General features: G+C 55.9%; 2 protein-coding genes across 4 annotated transcripts in view; one reads left to right on the plus strand and one right to left on the minus strand.

Annotated features, from left to right (window-relative positions):
- Positions 1-23,286, minus strand: part of MGMT (O-6-methylguanine-DNA methyltransferase) — a 277,379-nt gene that overhangs the window by 199,284 nt on the left and 54,809 nt on the right. For 2 of the 3 annotated variants that reach the window (XM_004751711.3, XM_004751712.3), the window contains exon 2: positions 15,287-15,422. In XM_004751711.3, the coding sequence (XP_004751768.2) occupies positions 15,287-15,411 (125 nt within the window). In that variant the 5' untranslated portion in view covers positions 15,412-15,422. Of the gene's footprint in view, positions 1-15,286; positions 15,423-15,504; positions 15,674-23,286 lie in introns of those variants that run through there. The other variant, XM_004751710.3, reaches the window with a different exon arrangement.
- Positions 21,741-22,153, plus strand: LOC101681143 (60S ribosomal protein L22-like). The gene has a single exon (XM_045068725.1). The coding sequence runs from the start codon at positions 21,761-21,763 to the stop codon at positions 22,136-22,138; it is 378 nt and encodes a 125-aa protein (XP_044924660.1). The 5' UTR covers positions 21,741-21,760; the 3' UTR covers positions 22,139-22,153.

Genomic DNA, 23,286 nt, shown 5'->3' on the forward strand with positions numbered 1-23,286 from the left:
GACGAGACATCTTGGTGGATCCGAGCTCTATGTCATTAATTTTCCCACATTCCCTCATTAACAAGTAAAATGTTTTTACTGCTTGAAAAGTTTTAATAAATAGAAAAAAGCAGAGCAGCTGACATACTTTTTAATGTAATATACAAGGGCTTTTAATATTTTTACATACATTAATGAAAAAGCTAGGGAAAGCGCTAAGAGGTTCTATACGTGCGCAAACGCTGAAAGAGTAGTTTTCTGGGAGACCACGAGGCCTCGGTTTCTGCGTCCACCCTGCGTCCTCCTCTGGACGGCAGCAGCGAGCCCCTCGCCCTCCACCAGCAGCCCCCGAGTGCCGGGGGTCACGGCCAAGGCGGTCCACCCACGGGGGGCCATGCCTCTCCCAACTAACCAGGAGGCTTGCTGAGGACTCCGAGCTCTCCACAAGGAGGAAACTGCCTCGGGGATGTAGTGTGGGCCAAGCTCCTTGGCAGCGCGCAGCCACAGCCCCCGCCACTCACGGGGATGAGCCCCCAGCGGGCGCAGGAGGGTGCACCCTGGTTCTCCCACCCCTCACCTCTCCCCTGTGCAAGGGACTGCGCTGCCTTCCTCACAGCCCACCTATGGGAACCTATGGGCTCGGGGGGCTCCTGCACACCAGCAAGCACAGCACATGGAGGGGGCAGGGGTGGCGAGCGAGGCCATACCTGAGGGTCTTACAGCAACACTGGGCCCACACCACTGCTGGGTGGCCTAGCCGGGCCCCAAGCTCCTGGAGGGTGTGGGCCTGTGTCCTGCAGCCAAACCCACCCTGGAGAGGAGGACCACCAGGCACAAACCCGCTTCTTGGTGAGGGGATGGAGAAGCCCACCCAAAGCCCCTGCAAAGTTTACGTGGCCAGCAGCCCAGGGCACGGTGAGTCCCACGGCCAAGGCCCACTTCTTGCAGGGGGAGCCCACTCGTCCTCCAGGAGCTGCCCCGGACACACACCAAGCTGATCAGTCTGTGGCTCCACTGGCTACACACTGACTGGCCTTTCGCTCCTGACGTGCTGACCCACCAGAGGACCTTCAAGCACTTGGTAACTTTTTGATCCAAAAGAACTTGCTCGTTGTTTCTCCTTATCCTGACTTCATGACGGTAAAACAGAATACCCACCCCCACCCCCCGACAGAACTAGAAGCACCACTTCAACAACGTGCCCGGACTCCAAGCCAGGGCTGAGAGCACGGAGGCTGCCCGTGCTCTGTGGTTCAGAAAGCAGCTCCTCCTCGAGACGGACAGACCGACAGAGGGCTCCCGGGAGGAGCACAGGCTGCGCTTGCAGGCAGGCAGGGCCACAGCTCCCTCCGGGTCCTCTAAGGCACATTAATGTATCAGCTACAGGTGCTCTGCGCCTCATTTGATATTTTGGTTTTTTTAATCGCTGAACCCAATGTCAGCCCATAACAGATGGAAAGAGAAGCATCAGTTCCAGGGCAGAGTATCTCACAACTTCCTAGAGATTTAAAGTCTGTGTGCAATAACGGTGCTGGAAACTGTGCAGAAGTCAAAAAGTTCTAGGTGGATCTGGTGTGCACGTGGATTGCCAGCATGGGGGCTCTCGAAGCAGCAGCAGGGGCCCGGGGCCCGCCATCCCTCGGGGCTGCAGCCGGCAGGGCACCTGGCCGCCTCGTGTGTCCTTCTGCCCTTACCTGGTAAGCCTCCTCCACCTCCTCGGCGTCCAGGGCCATCACAGAGGGCGGTGACTGGACACGAGCTGGATGGCTGACCCAGCACCCTTTCCACGCCCTCATTTCTCTGCCTCATTCGGGCTGTTTCTGTGGGCCCGAGTCCTGTTTTTAACCAGTATGTACCCACAGTTGCAGAAAACTTTACACTTCTTCGAAGTCCCCCACCTTCTCAGCACACCGTGGCCATGCTGGGTCTGCAGCCGCCCTGCTCCCGAGGGGGAGCCCCCACCCCGTGGCCGAGGGAGCCCTGCAGCCCACCTGCCCTCTCAGCCCAGGCAGCTTCATTAGACGTCCGTCGGGGGACAAGGTCTCCAGACACGTGGCTCTGGGCCGGGGGGAAGCTAGCACCTCTGGGTACTGAGCGGTGTGCGGTCACAAGGACATAAGGCAGAACAGCACGTGCCCAGCCTGGGGTCGGAGGAGACAGAGTCCGGGTCTGGAAGCCCTTCGGGAGCGGAGGGCGCTCTGCAAGCGCACTTCATGCCCCCGAGCCAGACGCCGCCGAGGTGCGTCAGACGGTACACTTCACGGGCTCTTTGACCCCAGAAGGGTATATTTGGGTCAAAACTCACTGTTGGTGACACAGGCACGAAAGGGGACTTCCTCCCCTTCCCCAGCTGGGGCCCGTGACTCCGCGGTCATCGGAGGCGAGCCGCCCGCCCAGCCCTGCTTCAATCTGGACAAAATGACAATCCTCTCTAGTTTATACCTCTGCTGCTGCGTATCAGGGAAATAAACTGAAAACAGATTTTTAAAAGAAGATCATACATATTTTAGTTCTGTCAATTCCAACAATCCCCATAGTGCCTTAGGCTGAAGTGAGCAACCGTCCTTCAAAACGGACCTCTCCTCGGGGCTTCCGGCAGCGGCCGTCAGTCTTTTTAACACAACACCAAAGTCATACTTTGACAAAAAAGTTGTCATCTCTAGACTGCTTAACCAGCAAAATGGTTCAAGTTTGCAAACACAGAACTTTTCACGCAAGCAAACTAATTTCCTTAGACCTCATTTGTCAAAAAGTAAAAAGAGAAAAAAAATGTTAACGTGTCTTCTGCTGAAGTCACTTACATGGCTTCATAATAATAAATGCAAAAGGCGACGGCTGCTTCCGAAGATGTTATTGCTTCGATTTTAGATTCAGGAATTCCAGGTATCCTGAACATGCCTTTGGCCTTCAGGTATTAGGGCTAAAAACACAACTATGAAGTCATCTACTTTCTCTCCAGAAAGCACTCTACAGTGGACAGTGCTAGGTCAACAGCGCATCATCCGTTGGGCAGGAAAAACCTTGCACCCCACGAAGGGATCCCGGAGCCGAGCTGATGGAGGGAAGGCGGGCTGGGGAAGAACTGAACGAGACGGGCGAGGGACACCAGCAGCAACCAGACAGAGGACACTCAGACGTCCGCACGCTGACGTGATGAACACACATTTATTTTTTCAACAGGTTTTGCCAATTTAATAAAGGAATCCTAAGAAAAAGTCAAGCAGCGACAATTTCCTCTTTTTTAAAACAGAACCGTTCTGGCAAATATAAGGGGGAGCAACATACTTGGCCACACAGCCTTCTGTGGCCCCTGCATGGAGACACCACTGCTGCGGCCGCCCTGCCCCCTGGCAGCGCTGCGTGTTCTCGGGGGGACCCCTGCGGCCCCACACAAACGCTCTGACTGCGCCCAGGCCAGCCCCTCACCAGCCTCGCTGCTTCCTGCATTTGCCCTCTATGGCTGTCCGTCCGCCCTGGCACTGCCACGACCAGTCCGCAGCTCTCCCTCAGAGACCCGTAGGAGGGACCCGAAAGCCTTGGAAAGCTCTGAGAGCACCTCAGGACCCCACTGCCAGCAGCAAGGGCAGGGCATTCCCAGATGCGAGCTGCTCCAGAGCAAGTTCTTTGCTCCTTCGCACAGCACCCACCAAGGAGAGAGGCTGCTGGGTGCCAGGCTGCCTCTAAGTCCTCCCCCGAGAGCAGGTGTGGTTCCCCCGCCAGGCAGCACGGCGGCCCAGGCGCGGCATCTAACTCCTGGATTTCGGTTTGTTAGAAGAGTAACAGGGATAGCCTGGACGCTGCCCAAAGTCCCTTAGAGTTCTGCCCATCTCTGGGTTTAGAAAATTGCTAGAGTAACCTACAGAGAAACATTCAGAATGTATTAATGCCTATCTGTCAGAATCCTAACCATTTGCCTGGGGAAACCTTTATTACTATTTGGTGGAAATAGCATGTATTCAATTCCTTGAAAAGGATTTTATGCCTATATGCAAACTGATGGAAGCCAACATACAGAACCTTGCTGAGCCAAGCGGAGAAAGACAGGATGGGCACCGGAGCAAAAACCTCCACCAAGCTTCCCTGTTTTTCTGAGCAGGCAGAGCAGGAGTGGTAGAATATTCCCACAAGACTACCTGCTCACGTGAGGTTTAACTGGTCCGAGCAAGTAATGCCGTCACACCGCACAGTGCCAGCCCCCATCAGTGCACCGTGTCCAGGCTGGACCCCTGTGTCTACCCACTATCACCTCCCGAAACGCAAAGGAAAGGGCAGGTCACGGGGGCGAGCCTGGCCCCTCTCTCTGGTCCCCGCGCCAGCTGTCCCAGCCCCAGCTCTGCACACGCCCCACGGCCGCCTGGAGTTGCTGTGAGCAGGACCAGCAGACAACAGGAGGCTCCCAGCACCACTTGTGGGGAGAAAGGTGTCAGTCTCAAAATATTATTTTCAATAAAAGTTGTTTACCTAGAGAAGATTTAAACGCACCGGGAACTTTGAAGGAAATAAGCGGCCAGTTCTTTTTAATAAAAGCAGTGCTCAGTTACACAATCACTCTTCCTAACACAGCCTTGAACCGGGTGAAATAAAGATCAGAAACTAGGTGCTTTTCCAGATGATTTTTAGGAAAGAAAAAAAACTATCTGCAGGAGGAGACGTGAGGTATCTTGTAACTCAGAAGAGCAACCTCCCCTACATCTAGGGGCACTTTGAGAGGAAGCAATGTTAAAGCAGAACAGAAGCCTGCAGAATCCACTCACACGTACGCGGGCGCACACGCGCACACACGCACACGCGCTACGCGAGCACACGGCCCCCAGACGGTTCTCTGCTCCGCAGACGAGCGGGCGAAGACAGCCGGCCGCACCGCGTCCTCCCAGCCGGACACACCCGCAGGCCTGCTCGGCTTCCGCTTGCTGCCTTTGTAAACAGCCGGCAGGGAAGTGGCTCCAAGGTGCACGTTCTCCCCCGGGAGCCCCTGGCCCAGCGGCTGCGCCCGATTCGGCCGCCTCAGAACGAGGCCTGCGGCCTCCCACGCTCCCCCCGGCTGTGCGCCAGCCCCACGCGACGGCGGTCCCGGGTGCGGACCTCTGCGCGGAGCCGAGCTCCAAGTCCCCCAAGTGCCGAGCGCTCGAGTCCCAGCGTCACGTGACGGGAGCTGCGGAGACACGTCTATGTCTCACCTGTGCTGACCCACGATGTCCAGGAGGCCAGCTTTCCAGAAGGCACAGAAAGAGCAGCTCTAAGAGCAACATGGACTCCAGCAGGAATGACCACCGTGGAGAACTCTGATCCCCGCCGGGCACGTGCGCTCGGCCAGTGAGCGGCAAAGGCTGAACGCCAGCCCGGGGCCGCGCTCCTCCGGGCGCCTGCAGGTGCCTCTCCCAGCGCGCACGCCCCTGTATTTAGAAGAGGATCCGCTAGTGCACGTACGCGGATCAGACAGAAGACCAAAGAGGGACGTGGCACGGAAAGGCCTCCCAGACAAGGGGTTCTGGGAAACAGTGACACTAGAGAAAACCTGGTCTGAGCCATCAGCATGGACGCGGAACAGCAGGACGCCAGGACTCTGCAGCGGAAGAGGAGCTGCTGCCACAGCGTGGCCCTGTCAACAAGGAACCAGAAGAGACGCCCCCAACAGAAGAGGGCCGCAGGGCTCTCAGAAGAGATGAACGCATCTCCGGGGAACTCTCTCTTCCCCCTGCCCACCCCTCCCTCCAACGATTAATCTAGAACGTGGGAGAGTTGACATGAAGGCCAATCCACGGTGGTTCTGTCCCTGCTGGGAGACCCCCATGGATCACAGAGACACGGGACAGCCACCGTTGGGTTCACTTCTGCCCGAAGCCATTTCTGCGCCCGACACGGCCGGAGCCAGGTGAGCAGGCCTCTCCAAACGTCGAAGCTGGAGAGGAGTCAGGTGCAGCATGTGGGCTCAGAAGCCCAAGGCACCAAGGCATGTGCATTTCACAGCCTGAAAACTTGTCCCCCCACCACCTGGGTCTGCCACAGAGAGGACAGATGCCCCAGAGCAATTTCAACAACACCCAATGACCTCCAGCCCCCATGCTCCGCGTTCCGCCACGCTCTTATCCCCACCCGGTCAGATGCCGGGCCTGACTGGCTCGATCCTCAAACAACGCGCCAGCCTGCACGGTCCTACTCCGCTATACCGCCAGCACCCTGGGCTCAGGCCCACATCACCCCTTAATCATTTCAAGAGCCTCAGATGCTCACACCCGCCCCTGTGGAGGGACACCGCACTGCAGCCACGGTCTCCCCAGGCTGGTCTCCTGTGCTGGCCTGCGGCTCCATACAGGCTGGGCTGTCCCACTGGCTTCTGCATAGCCCCAGGGCAGGTCCCCAGTGCACAGGGCCTGTCTGGCAGGCACACCCACATTTTGGGAAACAGTGAATAAATGAGTGACTTAAGAACACCGATTGACTTAGGATTATCAGAAAAAGATCTACTTCCATCACTTGATACTGAAACTGGAAATAAAAATTCTGGATGAATCTGACACAAGACAATGCTTCAGTTCAAAAATTAAACTCATTTAACCTTGAACTCAATTTAAATTCTGAAGTGATCAGAATGCAAGAACTATCTTGTACAGTAGTATCAAGGAGCTGATCTAATTACTGATACAATTTAAAGGAAATAAATTTAACCAAGTCTATTCTGAGAGTTTACAGCTTCAATAGCATGAACACATTCAAAACAAAAGTTGAGAATTATTCACTAGTTGCACGTGGCTTACATAGCAGAAAATACTAAAGCTATACAAGCAGTACAAATTCTGGAAATCAAAATCTAAACGCAAACTAGGAGAAATAGAGGCCAAAGTTCTTCGCTACCTGCAGCCGTGTGTTTACAAAGCGGTGGGCAGTCAGAAGGTGGACGCTGGCGTGGAGCGAGGGGCCGAGTCGCAGCGAGCCGTGTTCCTGCAGGGCCGCTGCTCTGGGCCGGGTGGAGGGCACACCCCCTCGGGGCAGCTGCTGGACCGTTCGCCCTCCTGAGCACACTTGTTCAGACAGACCATGGCAGTTTGATCCCCACGACAGTAACTGTGGAGCCTGCATTTCCAAATGAAAGCAGAACATTCCAGTCTCTACAAGAGGCCCCCGTTCTGGATTACTTACGCTGAGAGAAAAGGCCTTGGGGTCTCTACTGTTCAGCAGAGGGGCAGTTGGGCCACCAGGGAAAGCCAGGCAGGTCCCGCAGCCATGGCTGTGCAGGGTCATGTTGGGGGTGGGGGGTTGGAGAGTGGTCCCGAGTGCTCCCTGGACACCCTGCACCACTACTTGCCACAGCTGCGCCGGGGCTGACCACCTTGCCCGAAGCCCAAAGCAGCAGGTGTGCTCACCAGGTCCCAGACTGTCTCAAGTCCCCACTCACCCAATGCCGCTCCTGGGGTCCCGATGTGTTCTGGAAGAGGATTCCAGAGGCACATGCAAGTGGCCTTCGAGAGGCTAGAACGTGGTCATAAACCCCCGTGTTCTTCTCAGGGGACTTTACTGGACCTCCTTCCTCCCATCTGAACAGGCCCCTGAATGGCTTTTCCGGGCCACAGCCAACCAGCTGCAGGAAAAGGGCACGGCTGTGGCCTGCGGTCAGCAAGGAGATCCACAAGCTGGCCTCACGACTCAGGGCAGGAGAGAGACAAGCCAGACTCAGGAGGGGCCCGCTGTGTCCAGGCCTGCCCATCCGCAGCAGAGACCGTGGCAGAGGGCCGTGGAGCAGGGACGCCACGCACCCAGCCCCTTCCATCAGAAATGCCCCCATCAGACCCCAGGTCCTGGGTGGGACCACACACAAGCACTGTTGCAACCCGCCGAGCCCTGGGGCGGGCCGCTCCTTCCGGTGAGAGCTGCTGCTTGGTCTGGGGGAGCCCGAGGACTGGAGTCCGAGATGAGCTCCCCGCTACAGCTCAAGAAAACCCCAGCACGGGCCACAGTGGCCCAGGCCCTACCCTCGCCCAGCGGCACCGAATTCCACTGGACAGCACGCCAGGGTGAGGCCGGTGAGGGCCACACTGCACCACCAGCCACCTGTCCTCAGGGAAAAGGGGAAGGCCTTCCACGGCAGCAGAAAGGGGACGAGAGTGCAGCTTCTCTGGGAAAGCCGCCATCGTTTCAAGAGCAGAGGTGCAGCCCAAGGCCCCTGAAACGGAAGTTGCTCTGCAGAGCAGAGGACGGCGGCGGCGTGAACCCGCCACCCTTCCCTGAAGTCGCCGACTCGCTGCTTCTCCTCTCACGTGTGCTTACAGTCCAAACGTCACACGCTTCCCGAGCAAACCCTTTACTGGGACAGTCTGGTTCATATTTTGAACCCACATATTTGTAACTCATTCAACGGTTCTCTTCTTCCAAGAAGATCCCAGAGGGCTTAAAATTAAATGGGCCAGCCTGCTTCTTACCCACGGACACAGGCATCCGAGTTTCAGCCACTTCTGTCTCCCTGCAACCCTTTAAAACAACTGACAGGAATAAAACGTACATGGCTCTTAGATGGGTCCAGACAAAGATGCTAAATCCCAGCGACACCTGCTCGTGTCTTGCCGACAGCCTGCCTCTGCCCTCTGCCCTGAGCCAGGGAAGAACAAAACTGTGAAACAGGATCTCACAGAAATGAGGGAAACAGACCAAACTCCTGAAGCCATGCACTTCTTTTCTCTTTTCTAGATCAGAAACCAGAGAAGTTCACAACAAAATGGGGCACCATGTCTATGTAGTCATGCGGTCTGGTCCGCGGTGTGGCAGCTGCAACGCCTTCAGAGAAGGAGCTTCTTATCCCCCTCAGTTCTCTGCAGGGTCACAAAGCCACAAAGGGAACCTACGCTGTGAACTCAAAAGTCCCGGCGGCAAGGACCACAGTCTGTCACTCCACCGCCATTCCGACACCCTGGCTTTATTGGAAGGTACGGCCGTGGCCCGCGTTTCCCTCACGGACATAGAGAACTGTGGCCTCAGTGCCGCCCAGACAACTCTGCAGGCCCCAGGAGCAAACCCGGGGACCCTGGGGAGGACAGAATTCTTCACGGGAATTGCGGATGAAAAGAACGGCCCTGGCTTCCAGGCTGGTCTTTGTAGCCTTCAGTCGGAACACAAGACCACCACCTCGGTGTGCGCCACCGAGAACCCACGTCTGGGGACTCCATCCCTGTGCACCGCGGACTGGCTTCCCCTCCAAGCCGGATACTGGCGAGGGGCGTCTTCAGCTCAGACACAGGCCTCAGATCTGCAGCTGGACAGATGCGTGGCACAAGAACGAGGCTGCCCGCACTCCCCAGGGCATTCAAGGGCTTGCGTTTTAAAAAGACGGTTTCTCGTTAGCCGAAGAGCTTGGCAGGTGCCCCGTCCCCTCACAGAGCCCTGTGTATGGGACTCAGGAGACTCCTTAAGGGGCACACACGCAAGCACACACGACACACACCGGAGTCAGGCCCGCAAAGAGCAGGGGGACAGCCGGGTGTGCTGCCCGCAGCGTGTTTCTGGAGGTCTCTTTACCTGCCTCTCCCAGGACTTTTCCTGAGGGAAAGACCGTAAGCAGGTGCTGCCTGTGTCTGCACTGACTTCCCAGTCTGTCGGGGATGGGCGCAGGGAATTCCCAGGAAGGTTCTCAGGATGTGCGGAGCCTCAGAGCTCCCCCAGCCAGGAGCAGTGGGCAGCCCGGCAGGGAATCACTGGGCAGGAGCGAGGCAGGCCCGGCCCGAGTCGGCATCACTGAAAACACGGACACGATGAACCCGAGAGCAACGAATCCATGCAGAAGCCGATCGCCACCCGCTGGAACGGAGGACACATTGGGGACGTCACGCGTCCGACCTCCCCTCAGGAAGGCCTCAGAGGCAGCCTACCTGCACACTTTGAATGGAGCAAAAATGGACAGAGCACCCAGTGGGGCGGATGCGCCCTCCTAGACAGAGACCCCACGGTCACATTTGCACGCCCCAGAGCTGCCGGACCCTCGCCCATGAACTTGGTGAGAGGAGGCGCTGGCCAGCCCTCCATAGCCTTGAAGGAGGGTCAGGCTCCTGCCCAGGCTCTACACAGAGCTGGTGAGGGCAGGATGCCAGGAACACTGCGGAGTCTTTCTGCTAGAAAGCAGTAAGCAGCCTACATGCAGTAAGTTCTCAAAATACAAAACATTTTTATAATTGCTCAGTTTGGTTGGATGATATAAGCTTTTTTCAATATTGCAATCCTGCATTTTTTCTAAAAAGATTTACATGGGGGGAAAACACCAACAACCCAGGAGAGATCCTTCACTCAGGGAAGGCCAAGGTACGTGCAGCTCTGGCGTCCCGCCCCTGACCCCTCACCATCCCTCCGCCAGCACGAGCGCAGCAGAGCTGGACAGGCCTTCTTCCAGGAAAACAGTGGAATCCCCTTTATGGAAAGCCATGCAAGCCTCCAAATCACATTAGAAAACTCCATTCTACATCTCATTAGACGTTACATGGAATGATGGGGTCAAAGCTTTGTAGCCACACGGCGATGGTATTGGGGAGACATTGGTCAAGTTCTTGCAAAAGCAAGCCAGTTACTCTTGAACAAGATGGTTGTTGATGGAAACAGGATACTGGCAAGAGGTAATAAAGCTGATAATTCCCAAATAGATATCCTCTATTCAAATATTTCTAGGGAGGAAAAGGTGAGTAACGTAACCTATAGAAAAAAAACCAATGATCCATGTGCGAAGCCACATGAACAGGTCGGGAGACTGATGTGCGCAACAGGAATCCTACCGCGTACGGAAGTCTCAGTGAGATGCAACTGCAGACAGACATCAGTGGCCAACTTCCAATTTAGCTACTGAACACAGCAGTATGTCTCCAGGACATAAAGACCCCAGTACTCACAAGCACTCTACAAGGAGGAGGAGAACAGGATCCCAGAGCCATTAGGATACTCAGCTCACAATCCCTTTGGACACTGTCCATCAGCAGAGCTGGAGAACATGGCCTGGGGAGCATACAGGGCTCTACCTGCAGAAAGCCACGCTGGGAGCTCCCCTCAGGAGGGCAAGGGCAGCACCTAATTGTACTCGACAAAAGGAACTCAAATCAGAAGTCTTTCTGTGAGAGGAACATGGAGGGCATCACAGGGGTTCCTGCACGACCTGAGGAAGAAGTCCTACTGGCCCTACACCTGAGTGCCAAAGCCGTCCGGACACACAGCACAAAAAAGGTACAAACATCCATCTTGAACGTAAACACAGAAGTATTAAAATAAATTTAAGGTAGTTCTACGGGGCTGGCACGGGAGGGTAGGAGAGAGCACGAATTAGGTGACGTTAGTCCAGCCGCTCGAGACTAGTCTGACCGTGTCTGAGGAGAAAAGAACGATGGTGACACTCGCATGAAAATCATGTGACAAAATCCAACAGATCAAGGAAGTATTCATAGTCTGAGAAAGGACACCTGTGGGGCCCAGAGGTGGCAGCACTCGGACTCCTGCCATGGAAACCCCTCCGCCGTCCCCGTCACTGGGACAAGGGAAGGAGGTCTACTGTCACAACGTCTACTCCCCACACCCGGTTTTCAGCCAGCACAAGGACAAAAATAAAAGGCATAAAGATCAAAGAGAAGTTGTCTTTAGTCACAGACTCAATTTTTTATAGCAAAAGTCCTAAGGAATCTGTAAGATAATCCCTACAACTAAGAATTCAGTAAGAGGACAGAAGATCAACACACCAAAAACCAACAGCTTCGTAGCAGCAGTAACTAAAAAATCATTTTAAACTATGATAAATACCAACATATTTGGAAATCAGATTATAAAAGATATACAAGATCTCTATGCTGGAAATTAGAATACTGAAAAAGAGACAAGCTGAATGGAGATAAAGCATATATACTGGAAGGTTTTTTAAGTGATCATCCCTCTCCCAAAACAGTACAGATTCAATGAATTCCCAAACAAAATCCCAATCAGTACTGGACACCTTGATTCTTTAATAAGTAAAGTTAAAAGACATGGAAGCCAAAACAATCTTTATGGGGAAGAAACCAAATTGGAAGACTTGCTACCTTAATTCAAGATTTATCATAAAGCTACACAACCAAATGCCCATGGTTCTGTTGTAGAACAGATGAGGAGGTCACTTGAACTACACACAACATCAGGACATACGGGACCCACACATGTATAGTCAACATTTTTTTTCTTTAAAGATTTTATTTATTTATTTATTTGACAGAGAGAAATCACAAGTAGGCAGAGAGGCAGGCAGAGAGAGAGGGAAGCAGGCTCCCCGCTGAGCAGAGAGCCCAATGTGGGACTCGATCCCCGGACCCTGGGATCATGACCTGAGCTGAAGGCAGCGGCTTAACCCACTGAGCCACCCAGGCGCCCCTATAGTCAACATTTTTGACAAATGTACAAAGGGGATTCGGTGAATTTTTTTATTCCTCCAACAAAGGAAAACTAACCCTAGAGAAAAAATACCTCACAATAAGGGGATTCAAGGTGATGGGTCATATATCTAAACATAAAAGCCAGACTTATCAAATTTTAGTAGAATTTATAGGAAAATATTTGTGAAGTTACACTGGGCAAATCTTAAAGACAAAAAAAGGCTAAGAACATTAAGTTGTACTTACTCAAAGTTAGGAACTTCCCAACAAAAGAGGACGTTAGAACGAAAACAAGCATCCAACTGTGAAATACACAGGACAGTACAGCGTGAGGAGGACTCCTAATCAGAACGAGCGCGGGCAGAAGACGCACGCAGAGCCCATGCAAGGAAAACGCAGGAGTGGTCAAGAAGGGGGGCAAAGGAAGTCCCGAGGAAGGCTCAGATTAGAACAATAACATCTCACGCCCGCTAGAATGGCTGAAACTCTAAAAACTACCACCACCAAGTACTGGTGAGCGGGCAGACCAAAGGAAACTCCATTTCTATTGGAATTAAACACAGAGTGGTTCAATGTTGGGAAGCGTTCTGGCAGCTTTTCACGAGGCTCAACATGTGCTTGCCATGCAATCCCGCAATTCCGCATCTAGGAGTGGACTCCAGAGACGTGAAAAGGTGTCCAAAGTGGCTTGAACAAAAATTTGTTTTACCCACCATAGTCACAATCTGGAAGATTCAAATGTCCATCAACAGGAGACCTGATGAACTGTGGTGCGTTCCTAAACTGCCCCTCAGTAACACACCGAGCCATGGGAGACCCTTAAAACATGGTCAAGCAAGAGAATCCAAAACAGAAGATCAGATGATAAAATTTTGTTTACAGAAACGAAATTGGTTCTTGGTCAGCTCAGGAACAAAGCTGACCAAGACAGAAATCACAAGAGCAGATGCAAGAGAATGTGGGACAGAGCGGGAGCACAAGGGAACGGCTGGTTTAGACGCTCCAGGTCCTGGTCGAGGTCGGTGACTATTTGGCTGTACAGCTGTCAAGATGCACAGAACAGTTTCCGTAAGTTCACTATGTAACGTTCACCTCCATTTTTTAAGTGATAAGGTAAGAATGGTTAATTCTCTGTTTTCATACAGAATTTTTGTTGCTTTGTATCTTTTAAATGTCCCTTGCCAAAGTTACCCATAGGTGTAAAACAGACTGATCGCTCCTAAAAACCACTTCCCACCTCTCCCTTACACACACAACCCCTAATTCTGGCCAACATGTGACCACCTCCCATGCCGCTCAGCTGGGTACGGCCCCACGAGAGGAGGAGGTGAGAGGCTCCTTCCAGAAAGGGAGGTGGGGGTCTCCTTTCCTTCTCCTCTGCCTGGAGTGGGAGCACAGCAGCTCGTGCCCCAGACAGTGGCCCAGGGCACCAGGACAAACACCACAGCCTGGGGATGCCGAGCAAAGCTGGAGGCAACCAAGGGAGCCCGGCTCCGGGGCTGATGTACAAGCACGTCTTCACGACAGAGATGGGCTGTGTGTTCTGATGCCAGGAGGAGGAGAGCTCCACAGCTGCACCTAATCCCGACTCAGAAAGCAGAAACGCAAAATTAAGCCTCATCTTTGTTCTGTTCTCATCATTCATAATGGGCATTGAACTAGAAGTCTAGGTTTTATTTTCTTCCCCAAATTCACTTCAAGGGATGTTTTTTTTCTTAAAGCATAAAAGCTCAACAAAACTTGTGATTTATTGTGCCAGTGAATATGTAAGAGGCAAAATGACATTTCCCACGAATAATTTGGTGTCTGTGATTTTCTGAACACCACGGCCAGATGGTTTTCATAGAAAAGTGAAGAGTGTATGCGTATAGTTCAAAGGTCTGCCTGTTTTTTTGGTCTAAAAAAAAAAAAAAAAAACCAAAACCTATTGATTGTAACGTGCAGCTCTACAGGAAAAAATCTCGACACTGGAGGCGAAACAGGGTATTTATTACTGCGCCTGTGTTCATTATGGCGGTCTCTGACAGGGCTCCATTAAAATCAATTTTTATGTTTCTATGTATTTTCTTTATCTAATGTTGTATGGCATTGTGTTTATTAGCCAGTTAAGACAAACACTGAGCAGGAGTGGGCGGTTTCTCCCCTCTTCTGTCAGAAATAATGAGAACGGCAATTTTCATACAACAACTCACGATCGATGAATGGAGGAAATGCTGCATTTCAGAACAAAACATTAAGGGGCGCTTTAAATTTTTATGTGGTTACAATTAAGAGAAATAGGGCGCGGATCTGTCAGGAGGGAAGCCCGCGTCCCGCGGAAAGGGCGAGCCCCAGGCCTCTTCCGCCCTCGCTCCCCGGCGGCGCGCCCGCGGGCAGCCCGACCTCGACCCCGGCTCTCGGGCGGGGCGCTCCGAGTCCGCGGCTCCCGGGCCGCCGAGCAGAACTCTCCGGGCGGCCTGTCAACAGCGAAGGGGCCTGACTAAAGGCCCCGGTGCGGAGCCGCCGCCGCGATTCCCGGAGGGACGCCCGCACCCGCCGAACGGCCGAGCCGCGCTGCGCCAGGTGCTCGGCGGCCTCCGGGACGGGCCGCGGCGGGGGAGGCCCCGCGGCCCACGGCTCTGGGCCGCGACCCCGACGCCGCGGGAGGACGCGGGGCCGCGACCCCGACCCAGATGCCGCGGGAGGACACAGGGCCGCGATCCCGCTGTGGGAGGACACGGGGCCGCGACCCCGACGCCGCGGGACGGCGCGGGGCCGCGACCCCGACGCCGCGGGACGGCGCGGGGCCGTGACCCCGCTGTGGGAGGACACAGGGCCGCGACCCCGACGCCGCGGGAGGACGCGAGGCCGCGACCCGACGCCGCGGGAGGGACCCGCCGTGGACGAGCAGCAGCGCCGCGTCCCCGCAGCCCGAGCCGATGTCCCCTGGGGTGGGGGCACCGCGGACTCACCCGGCGTCCGGCGTCTTCCGGCCGCGCAGCCGGACCTCGTGCAGACCCCGCTCACACGCCGCGATCTCGATCCTCCCCAGCGGGCTGTCCACCGCCCCGCCGCGCACGTCGCAGGCCTCGTCCATGCCGCCGGCACCTGCGAGCAAGGGACAGCGTCACGCCGGAGCCCGCGGTCCCCTCCCCGGGCGACGCGCGCCCACTGCCGACCCGAAACCCACTCCCGGGACGGCGGCCGGGAGCCCCCGCCGAGGGTCCCCCGGACGAGGCTCGGCTCGCCGGGACAAGACGCTTCCCGGCTTCGTCCTGGCCGACACGGAGGCCGCCGGACACCCTGGAGGACGCGCACGTAAAGCCCCGGCAGCGCCAGGGCAGCTCCGAGGCGGAGGCCGTCGGGGGCGCATGCGCGCCGGAAAGACCCCCGAAGGCTGTGGCACGCGCACAGCTGACCCTTGAGCCGCGTGCGTGTGAGCGGAGTGAGCTCACTGGGGGGCTCACTTCCACGTGTCCTCGGCCCTGCGACTTTCTGAAGGCGTCCTCTAGCTTGGATTCGTGGGAGAGCACAGGATAGTACCAATGATACATGAAACAGGTGTTACCGTCCGGCCGTTATCAGTAAGGTCAACAACATGCTTTTCATAAGGTTTTCCCGGAGTCAGCAGGTACATATGGAGCTCAGTGCCCCTAATCCCACATTATTCAGGGGCCAACTATGTATCTAACTTACGTTCAGAGAAATGTACCGACAGAAAAACCACCCTATGATGTTTCTTACCTGTTCATTTGGGTATTAATTTTAGTGAACAGAGCAAAGGCTGAAAAGAATGAACGGGCATGGCGAGAGGCCTACAAGCCTCCAACACTTGATAAAAACCACACCAAGAGGACGGACACCCAAGGGAGGGTTGGGGGGCAGGGGGGAACGACTACCTGGGCCAGTCCGTGTCCTCTGAGCTCCCCCTCTCCCCGCAACTCCTTTCCTAACGGTGCGAAAGACCCAGAGGGAGACACTCCTGCCTGGCCATGTGATCCTACATGCCCGCACTTCCCAGCGCTCCACGCTCCCCTGCAGCCACCTGCGCTGAACTGGAACAGCTGAGGCCGGCCACATGAGCCCCCCACTGCTCCTGACCTGTAGGCGGGGCTGCTCACCTTCCGCCTCCACTTCCCGTGCTGCAGGCACCTCCCACGATCTGCCCACACTGGCAACCCTGCAAGAATGCTCTCCTCCATGTGGCTTTACAGAGCGCGGCAGGGCGGGGGTGCCACCAGGACTTAGCTTAAGGATCTCCTTCCCCTCACCCCACCTGTACCCTCACTCATCTGCACCCCATCAGGTTCTTATCATTGCCAACCCCGGCGCAGATCCCAAGGCCTCATCAACTCTCACACATGGAAGGCCTTCTTCAGGGCTCTCAGGACACCTGGTCCTTCCCAGCCATCTCCTCCCCTTACCCTGAACAACAAATCAACGGCCAATTACACGAAGGGGCTATATCAGGGTCAGCAAACTGCAGCCCATAGGCCAGACCCAGCCTCTAGTGCTTTGGAAATCAGGTTTCACTGGGACGCAGCCCACTGGCTGTAGCCACCTTCTTGCTCCAGTGATGGAGAACGTATGGCCCCCTGGCACTTGCCCTGGGCACTTTCCCCAGGCCCTCTGCATGCCAGGTTGGCTGAGCCCCTCATGGTCCACGCTATTGGACCCTTTCTCATCAGTGCCCCCAGGCCAGCTGCCCCCCCAATAGGCAGCTCAGGTTCCCCACGCTGGGCCTGATGCCGTGGAGCCTCAGCTGCATGTCTCTTCTCTGTCGAGCCGCACCATGTGGCCCAGTGTCTGCTTCACTGCAAAACCTCAGCAGACCCCACTACCCCCACCCCAGGCCCTGTTCCCATTTCTGGCCTTCCACTCACTTCTGATGCCACATACGGACTCCCTCAGCTGTCTTCCCAGCAGCCAGGAGAGAAGTGCATTTATATCCTTTGATAATGTCAAGCAGCATTCCCTGAACCACACAGTATATACGCAGTGCCCCCAAGATTCTATCCTGAGGCCAAGGCTCCAGAGCCACCCTGTTAAACGTCCACTTTTCTGTGGGTATTGACGGAGGTCTGAAGGTTCCTCTCCACATCCCAATAAGTGGACAGGGGATTGTGATGGTCACCCGACATCACAGACACTCTGACACACCGTACTCCTTGAACACCCCAACTTCCATGGATCCCCAGTGCCTGAGGGCACCCCTCCACTTGGCCACGCACAGGCAGGAAGCAGATGGCCGCCTCCCAGCAATGGCCTGTCATTTTGCAAAAGTCACCTAAACTGAGCCTAAACGAGTCACCTAAACGAGTACGTTCATCTGTGGGATAAAGGATACCTAAACCACAGGGTCAGCATGCGGGTTAGCTGGAATGTGTATATAGACCCAGCTTCCCAGAAGGATTTGGGATTACTGTTATCCCTGTCTCATCGACATTTTAACCATATGGTCTTGACCTTTGTCACACAGAGCACTCTTCTCCCTTCCACAATAACTCACCCAATAGCACTAAAATCCTTACCATTCTTCAAAAGCAGATGGTTAACCCTTCTCCCAGCCCCCTGGGGCCCTTCGCTCATTCCTTGGAGTCAATCAACTGCTGTCCCCCAACCCCTCGCATCCGTGGCCATTTCCCATCACACTGAGCCACGGGAAGATGCTGGTGCAGGGAGTCTGATACCATGAGACCGGGTTCCACCAGGACAGACGCATCATATGCATGAGGAGTTTTCTACCAAATACTTGAGCTAGATGACCAGCATTTCTACCATCCAGGCCAACGGTCTGGCACAGCACTTCCCAAAGTATGTTCCAAAAGACTACTTGGAGAAAGGTTCTATGGGGAGCGAGAAGCCTGGATGTACTGAGCCCTCCCGGCAAACATACCTGTACACTTACAGTGTGTTAAAACCTCTGAGCAGGCCTGCACAGCAACCTAGCTCTCACAAACGTGTTCACCATGAACCCACGGCTCCTGCCTAGGCCCCGCTCAAAAGCTGTTTCTCAACTGATCTGGACTCAGGCGCCCTGGCTGAGGCCTCCCACCTGGAGCCCCACCTCACGCACAGCTCCTAATGACAAGCATCAGAAAGGGGTAGCAGCTAATTTAAGCACAAAAGCAATTTACTGAAAGCCTGTTCCGTTACTCACAGAACTTCTGGGAAGGTTGGAGAAACAGGCTCAGAAAACCGTAGGAACCAAGACTGGCCACAGTCCAACCACCGCCAAAGTGGATCGCCAGGAAACACCTGTGGGGCGTCCAGGGCCTGCAGACACGCAGCTGGCACTGTTGCCACTGTTGCTCCTGGAAACAGGATGTCGCAGCCCCCTTCAGCTCCCTGCTGCCTGGCCCCTGTGTCACTGGCCCCCGATTCAAGGCCTAGGACGTGGGCCCAGCACTGCTGCGCAGACGCAGACTGGCATGTGTCCCAGCCCAGGGGATGGAGCACTCGTGGTTCACTCTCCTCTCCAGGACTCTGTTTTCTCACCAGTGAGACAACAGTAATGGCACTGACGCCCCCACCCTCCTGGGGCTGCTGCGTGGGCCTAATCGCAGAGCCCCGGGAAGACAGCGAATGGGCCGCTGGGCCAGCACGCCCGTGGGGAAGGCCCTCCTTATACACAGCGCACAGCCCGCTCGCACCCCTACTGCCAGGACCGAGTGCGCAGAGGGGCTCCGAGAGAGGGGCAGGGCAGGCAGTGAAGGTGATGGAGGCCTCTCCCACCGCTACCACAGCGAGGGGCGGTTTCTGGAGAGCTCGGTCCCATGCGTTCCTCAGGGAAGAGGGCCTGGCGTGCTGCGAAGCCTCACCCCAGCGGCCAGAGTCTGACCACAGGCAGGAGGGGCTGGCTGGACTTCAGAGGCTGCTGGCCTTGAACGCCATGGGGAGGCTTCAGTGGTGGGCTCCGAACCCAGGAACGCCCATGCACCCCAGGGCCTGCATCTCTGAACCGTACAAAAGGACTCTGAAGCTGGGCCTGCCCACAGCTGTACCGACCCCAACAAGCACCCTGCGCCCAGCAACGTGATGCTGTCCCTGGTCTGCCTGGTCTAACCCCACGTGAAGGGCAGCCCAGCCTCAACATGGATTGGACCGCCACAGGCCACAAGAGGCCACAGGACACCTGTGTCTCTCACAGAGCAGGAGAAGCTCCATCCAAATCATGCCAAGAGCCAAAAGAGGGCCATCAGTCCATACTGGAGTAACTGGGGGGTTGAACTCTGCGTTCTGAGTGAGTGGCCTTTGTCCCTCATGGTCACACCCAAGCAGCCCGTCACGGGGCTGCGTGAGGTCTAAGGCAGTACGCTCCAGAGGCTCTGTTACTGGTGAACGGAACTGAAATCAAACTCCGCGTCACCTTCCCGAACATGAACGTTCGTTGATGCACCTTCCCCGAGACGAAGGCCTGGTACCCGCAGCCCGCGTCCCGGCTGAGACCCGGCTGGGCTGTCTTTCGCTGTTGCAGCCGGTGCCCAAGCTCAGGAGCAGAAGCGGTGCTAGTCCAGGATCATCGCCGGGACCCACTGCTGGCGGCTTCGCCAAAATAACAAAGGCAACGATTTTAACGATGTTCTCTATTACGCCCGCCAGCAATGGAATTTGAGACGCCACAGAAACCCCCACACGCCTTCTTTTCCTACAGACATGCAGGACAGACGGCGCAGAGTCCTTCTGTGGGCCAAAGTATGAGGGAGCTGAATCTGCACAGCCCGGGCTGTCAGGGGGCCGTGTCCCCTGGCCGGACGTGCCAGGCCATCTGGCAGGGCAGGTGGGGTGTGGACGGGAAGCCCCAGGCAGAAAAGCAAGTGTGTTCCCACACAGGTATGTTGCACATCCCGGGGGGCCTGGCGGAGGGTGGAGGAGGCTTGCAGGCTGGGTGGGGTGTCGCAGGGCAGCCAGACGACGCTTCAATAGCGGCACACGCGTCGGGGAGCCCGCGCGTCCCAACACGGGCTGGTGGGAGGGTCCGCCCGGAAGGCAACAATGCCAGACACGCGAGGGGCCGGCCAGGAGCGAGGTAGCACAAAGGAGCCGTGTGAGCGCGACACCCTCGCGTGGTGACAGCCCCGTGCTCCAGAGACCAGCCCAGCGCTGGGCTCCATCCCAGGGAAGGCCCAGAGCCCGACCCTGACGTGTGAGCCAAGAAAGGAAGGCAGCTGGTGAAGACGCTCGCCGGCTGGCAGCATGACAAGGTTCGCAGGCGGCGGGTCCGGGGCCAGGCAGGCTCCCAGGGCCCCTCAGGACCAGCGGGAGGCCACGTCAGTGGGAGGGCGGCCGGCGGAGGACAGGTGAGCAGGAAACGGTTTTGGGAGAAAATGAATCCGCAGAGACCTGGCTGGTCACAAGGACGTGAGCAGCCCAACGACGTCTGCAGGACTGCGGCCGAGCCGTGCGGGGCATGGAGGGCCCCGGGGCGGGTGCAGAGGCACGGGCAGGGCCATCGGATGGGCTCTGTCTGCTCGGAGTCGCCTTCAGTGAACGTGAGCTCCTGTGCGGGCAGCAGGTGCTACAGGACAACTCTGGCTGAAGGGTAAGAAGTCCGCTGAGGTGTTAAGTGATAAAACAAGGGGCAGGCACCGTCTCCGTCCCCTTCCTCCTTCCCGGACAAGGCGGATGCGCCGCCGGCAGCTGCGGCAACCACGTGGGGACACAAAGGAGAGGCCGCAAGACCACTGCAGCCACAGCATCCTGCCACCCTCCTGCTCATGCAAGAAAAAGTCCTGCGTGTCGCAAGCCGGCGACTGGAGGAATTCCTGTTTCCCGCAGCTGGAGCACCTTAACTGATCCACCGTTGACTCCCGGCACTTAGAATAGTGCCCAGAACACTGCAGGTGCTCAGAGAAGACCTGCGAAATGAAAGGGCTAACCACACAAATCATGCCATTGTGCTTGAAGTCGGGACTCAGGAGGAGAACTCCAGGATTAACAAGAACCACGGCTGGGGGTCTGATGGCCTGAGCAGTCAAGGAAGGCTCCCCGGAGGAGGCACTGACATGAGAGACAATAGGCATTTTGGGGGGTAGGTGGGGACAGACTATGGCAAGTCTGCCTTAGCAGGGCCTGGTGCCAGAGGGAACACATGGCATTTGGGGACCCAAAGGGGGCGGCCAGGAGGGAGAGGCCCATGTTTGAGAGGGGCCTGCTGTGACAGCTCTGGGTGCAGGAGGACCAAGTGCAGGGGCCAGGAGCGGGAGGGCAAGGCTAACCCCAAGGACCCTGAAGACACCCGGAGTAGGGAAAGGGCTCACTGCCCGCAGCACTGTAAGCCAATCCGCGCACGGCAGGCTTACGAGCACGCGGGCTCTCGGGCTGAGTAACGGACTCTGCCCTAGATAACAGTCTGCCCGGCTGCCTTCCCAGCCCGGCGAGTGGGGGGAACGTGTAAAACCCTGACCAGCGGTCCGCCCACCTCCCTTTCTGCCTCCGCAGCCGCCATGGCGCCCGTGAAAAAGCTCGTGGCGAAGGGGGGCAAAGAAAAGAAGCAAGTTCTGAAGTTTACCCTTGATTGCACCGGCCCTGTAGAAGATGGAACCGTGGATGTGGCCAATTTTGAGCAGTTTCTTCAGGAGAGAATCAAAGTGAATGGAAAAGCTGGAAATCTCGGTGGAGGGGTGGTAACCATTGAGAGGAGCAAAAGCAAGATCACTGTAACTTCCGAGGTGCCTTTTTCCAAAAGGTATTTGAAATATCTGACCAAAAAGTACTTGAAGAAGAATAACCTGCGCGACTGGCTGCGTGTGGTGGCCGACAGCAAGGAGAGCTACGAGCTGCGTTACTTCCAGACCAACCGGGACGACGAGGACGAGGACTAGAAGTCCTGTGTCTGGGATATTTTGTATAATCTTTAAATAAAATCTAGGAATCACAAAAAAAAAAAAAAAAAAAAACAAAAAAAAAAACCCTGACCATCTATTACTCCAAAGCAGGTTTTCATGGCGTGCAACAGGGCTTTGGTAGAAACAGGAAAGCTCAGGCCTTTCTTCCCGAAGGGGCCAGCTGCACCTGTGGGATATACATGCTGCCCCCGGTGCCTGCAGGGCTGACTCGGAGTGGGGACGGGGTGGGGAGCGCCACTGTCACCCTCCACCAAGCCTATGGACACAGCGTGGAAAACCCAATGAGACCCCAGGACCTGACGGCGGCTCCCACTGCCAGTTCTTTGAGCAGTTCCCTGGGGGCCTGGTCTGGCCAGCCGTGCCCGCACGGGCAGGACACCACAGGTCGCTTTCAGGCTGCAGTATGGGCCAGACAGCAGGTTCCCCACTCTCACGAGGCCTGTGAGCCGCTGCCTGGCAGTGCCACCGGGCCCTGGGGCCGGCTCCCTGTACCCTGGTTAGAGCATCCACCTAAAGCCACAAGAGCGCTGACATTAATTGGTGGCAGAAAAAAATGGATTTTTCATGGCTATTTAGAGACCTCGGAAAAAATGAAATGAATTTCGTTTCCTCCCCCTTTCAACATGAACGGCGTTTAATGTTCTGAATTAAGCGGTTGGCGCCAGAGGCTGGGATTTCACTGAACTCAATGCAAGAAACCCAGAGACGGAAACTGTCTTCTTTCTCCTTTTCTTGTCGTTTCCCAGGCCTGCTGTGTGGGTCTAAATGCTGACTTCCAGAACCATCTCTGCAGCCCCACACCTTCCACTTTGAACCCCTTCCAGTATGGCCCCGCTGTGCGAGGAAAATGCCAGAGAAAGCACTAGGAGAGAAAAATCGCCTGCCTTCTCACACGCTGCTTGCAAACCAAGTAGGAGACATCTGCTTTTGTGAAGCACTGGCCCAAACATTTTGCCCGTGAGTGGGCACCTGGCCTGCAGGCCGGGCCCCAGGCCTTCCCGGGGCATCCCCATCCGGGGCCTTCATGCAGGTGTGAAGTGGGAGCCCGGCTGGTGCACTGGGGAAGACCAGTGTGGGAGAGACCATGTGTGGCTACCTGGGGACACCAATAAAGCCACCATGAA

This window comes from Mustela putorius, unplaced genomic scaffold (genome assembly GCF_011764305.1).
Source record: "Mustela putorius furo isolate JIRA1106 unplaced genomic scaffold, ASM1176430v1.1 tig00003909_pilon_pilon_pilon, whole genome shotgun sequence".
Taxonomy (NCBI): Eukaryota; Metazoa; Chordata; class Mammalia; order Carnivora; family Mustelidae; genus Mustela; species Mustela putorius.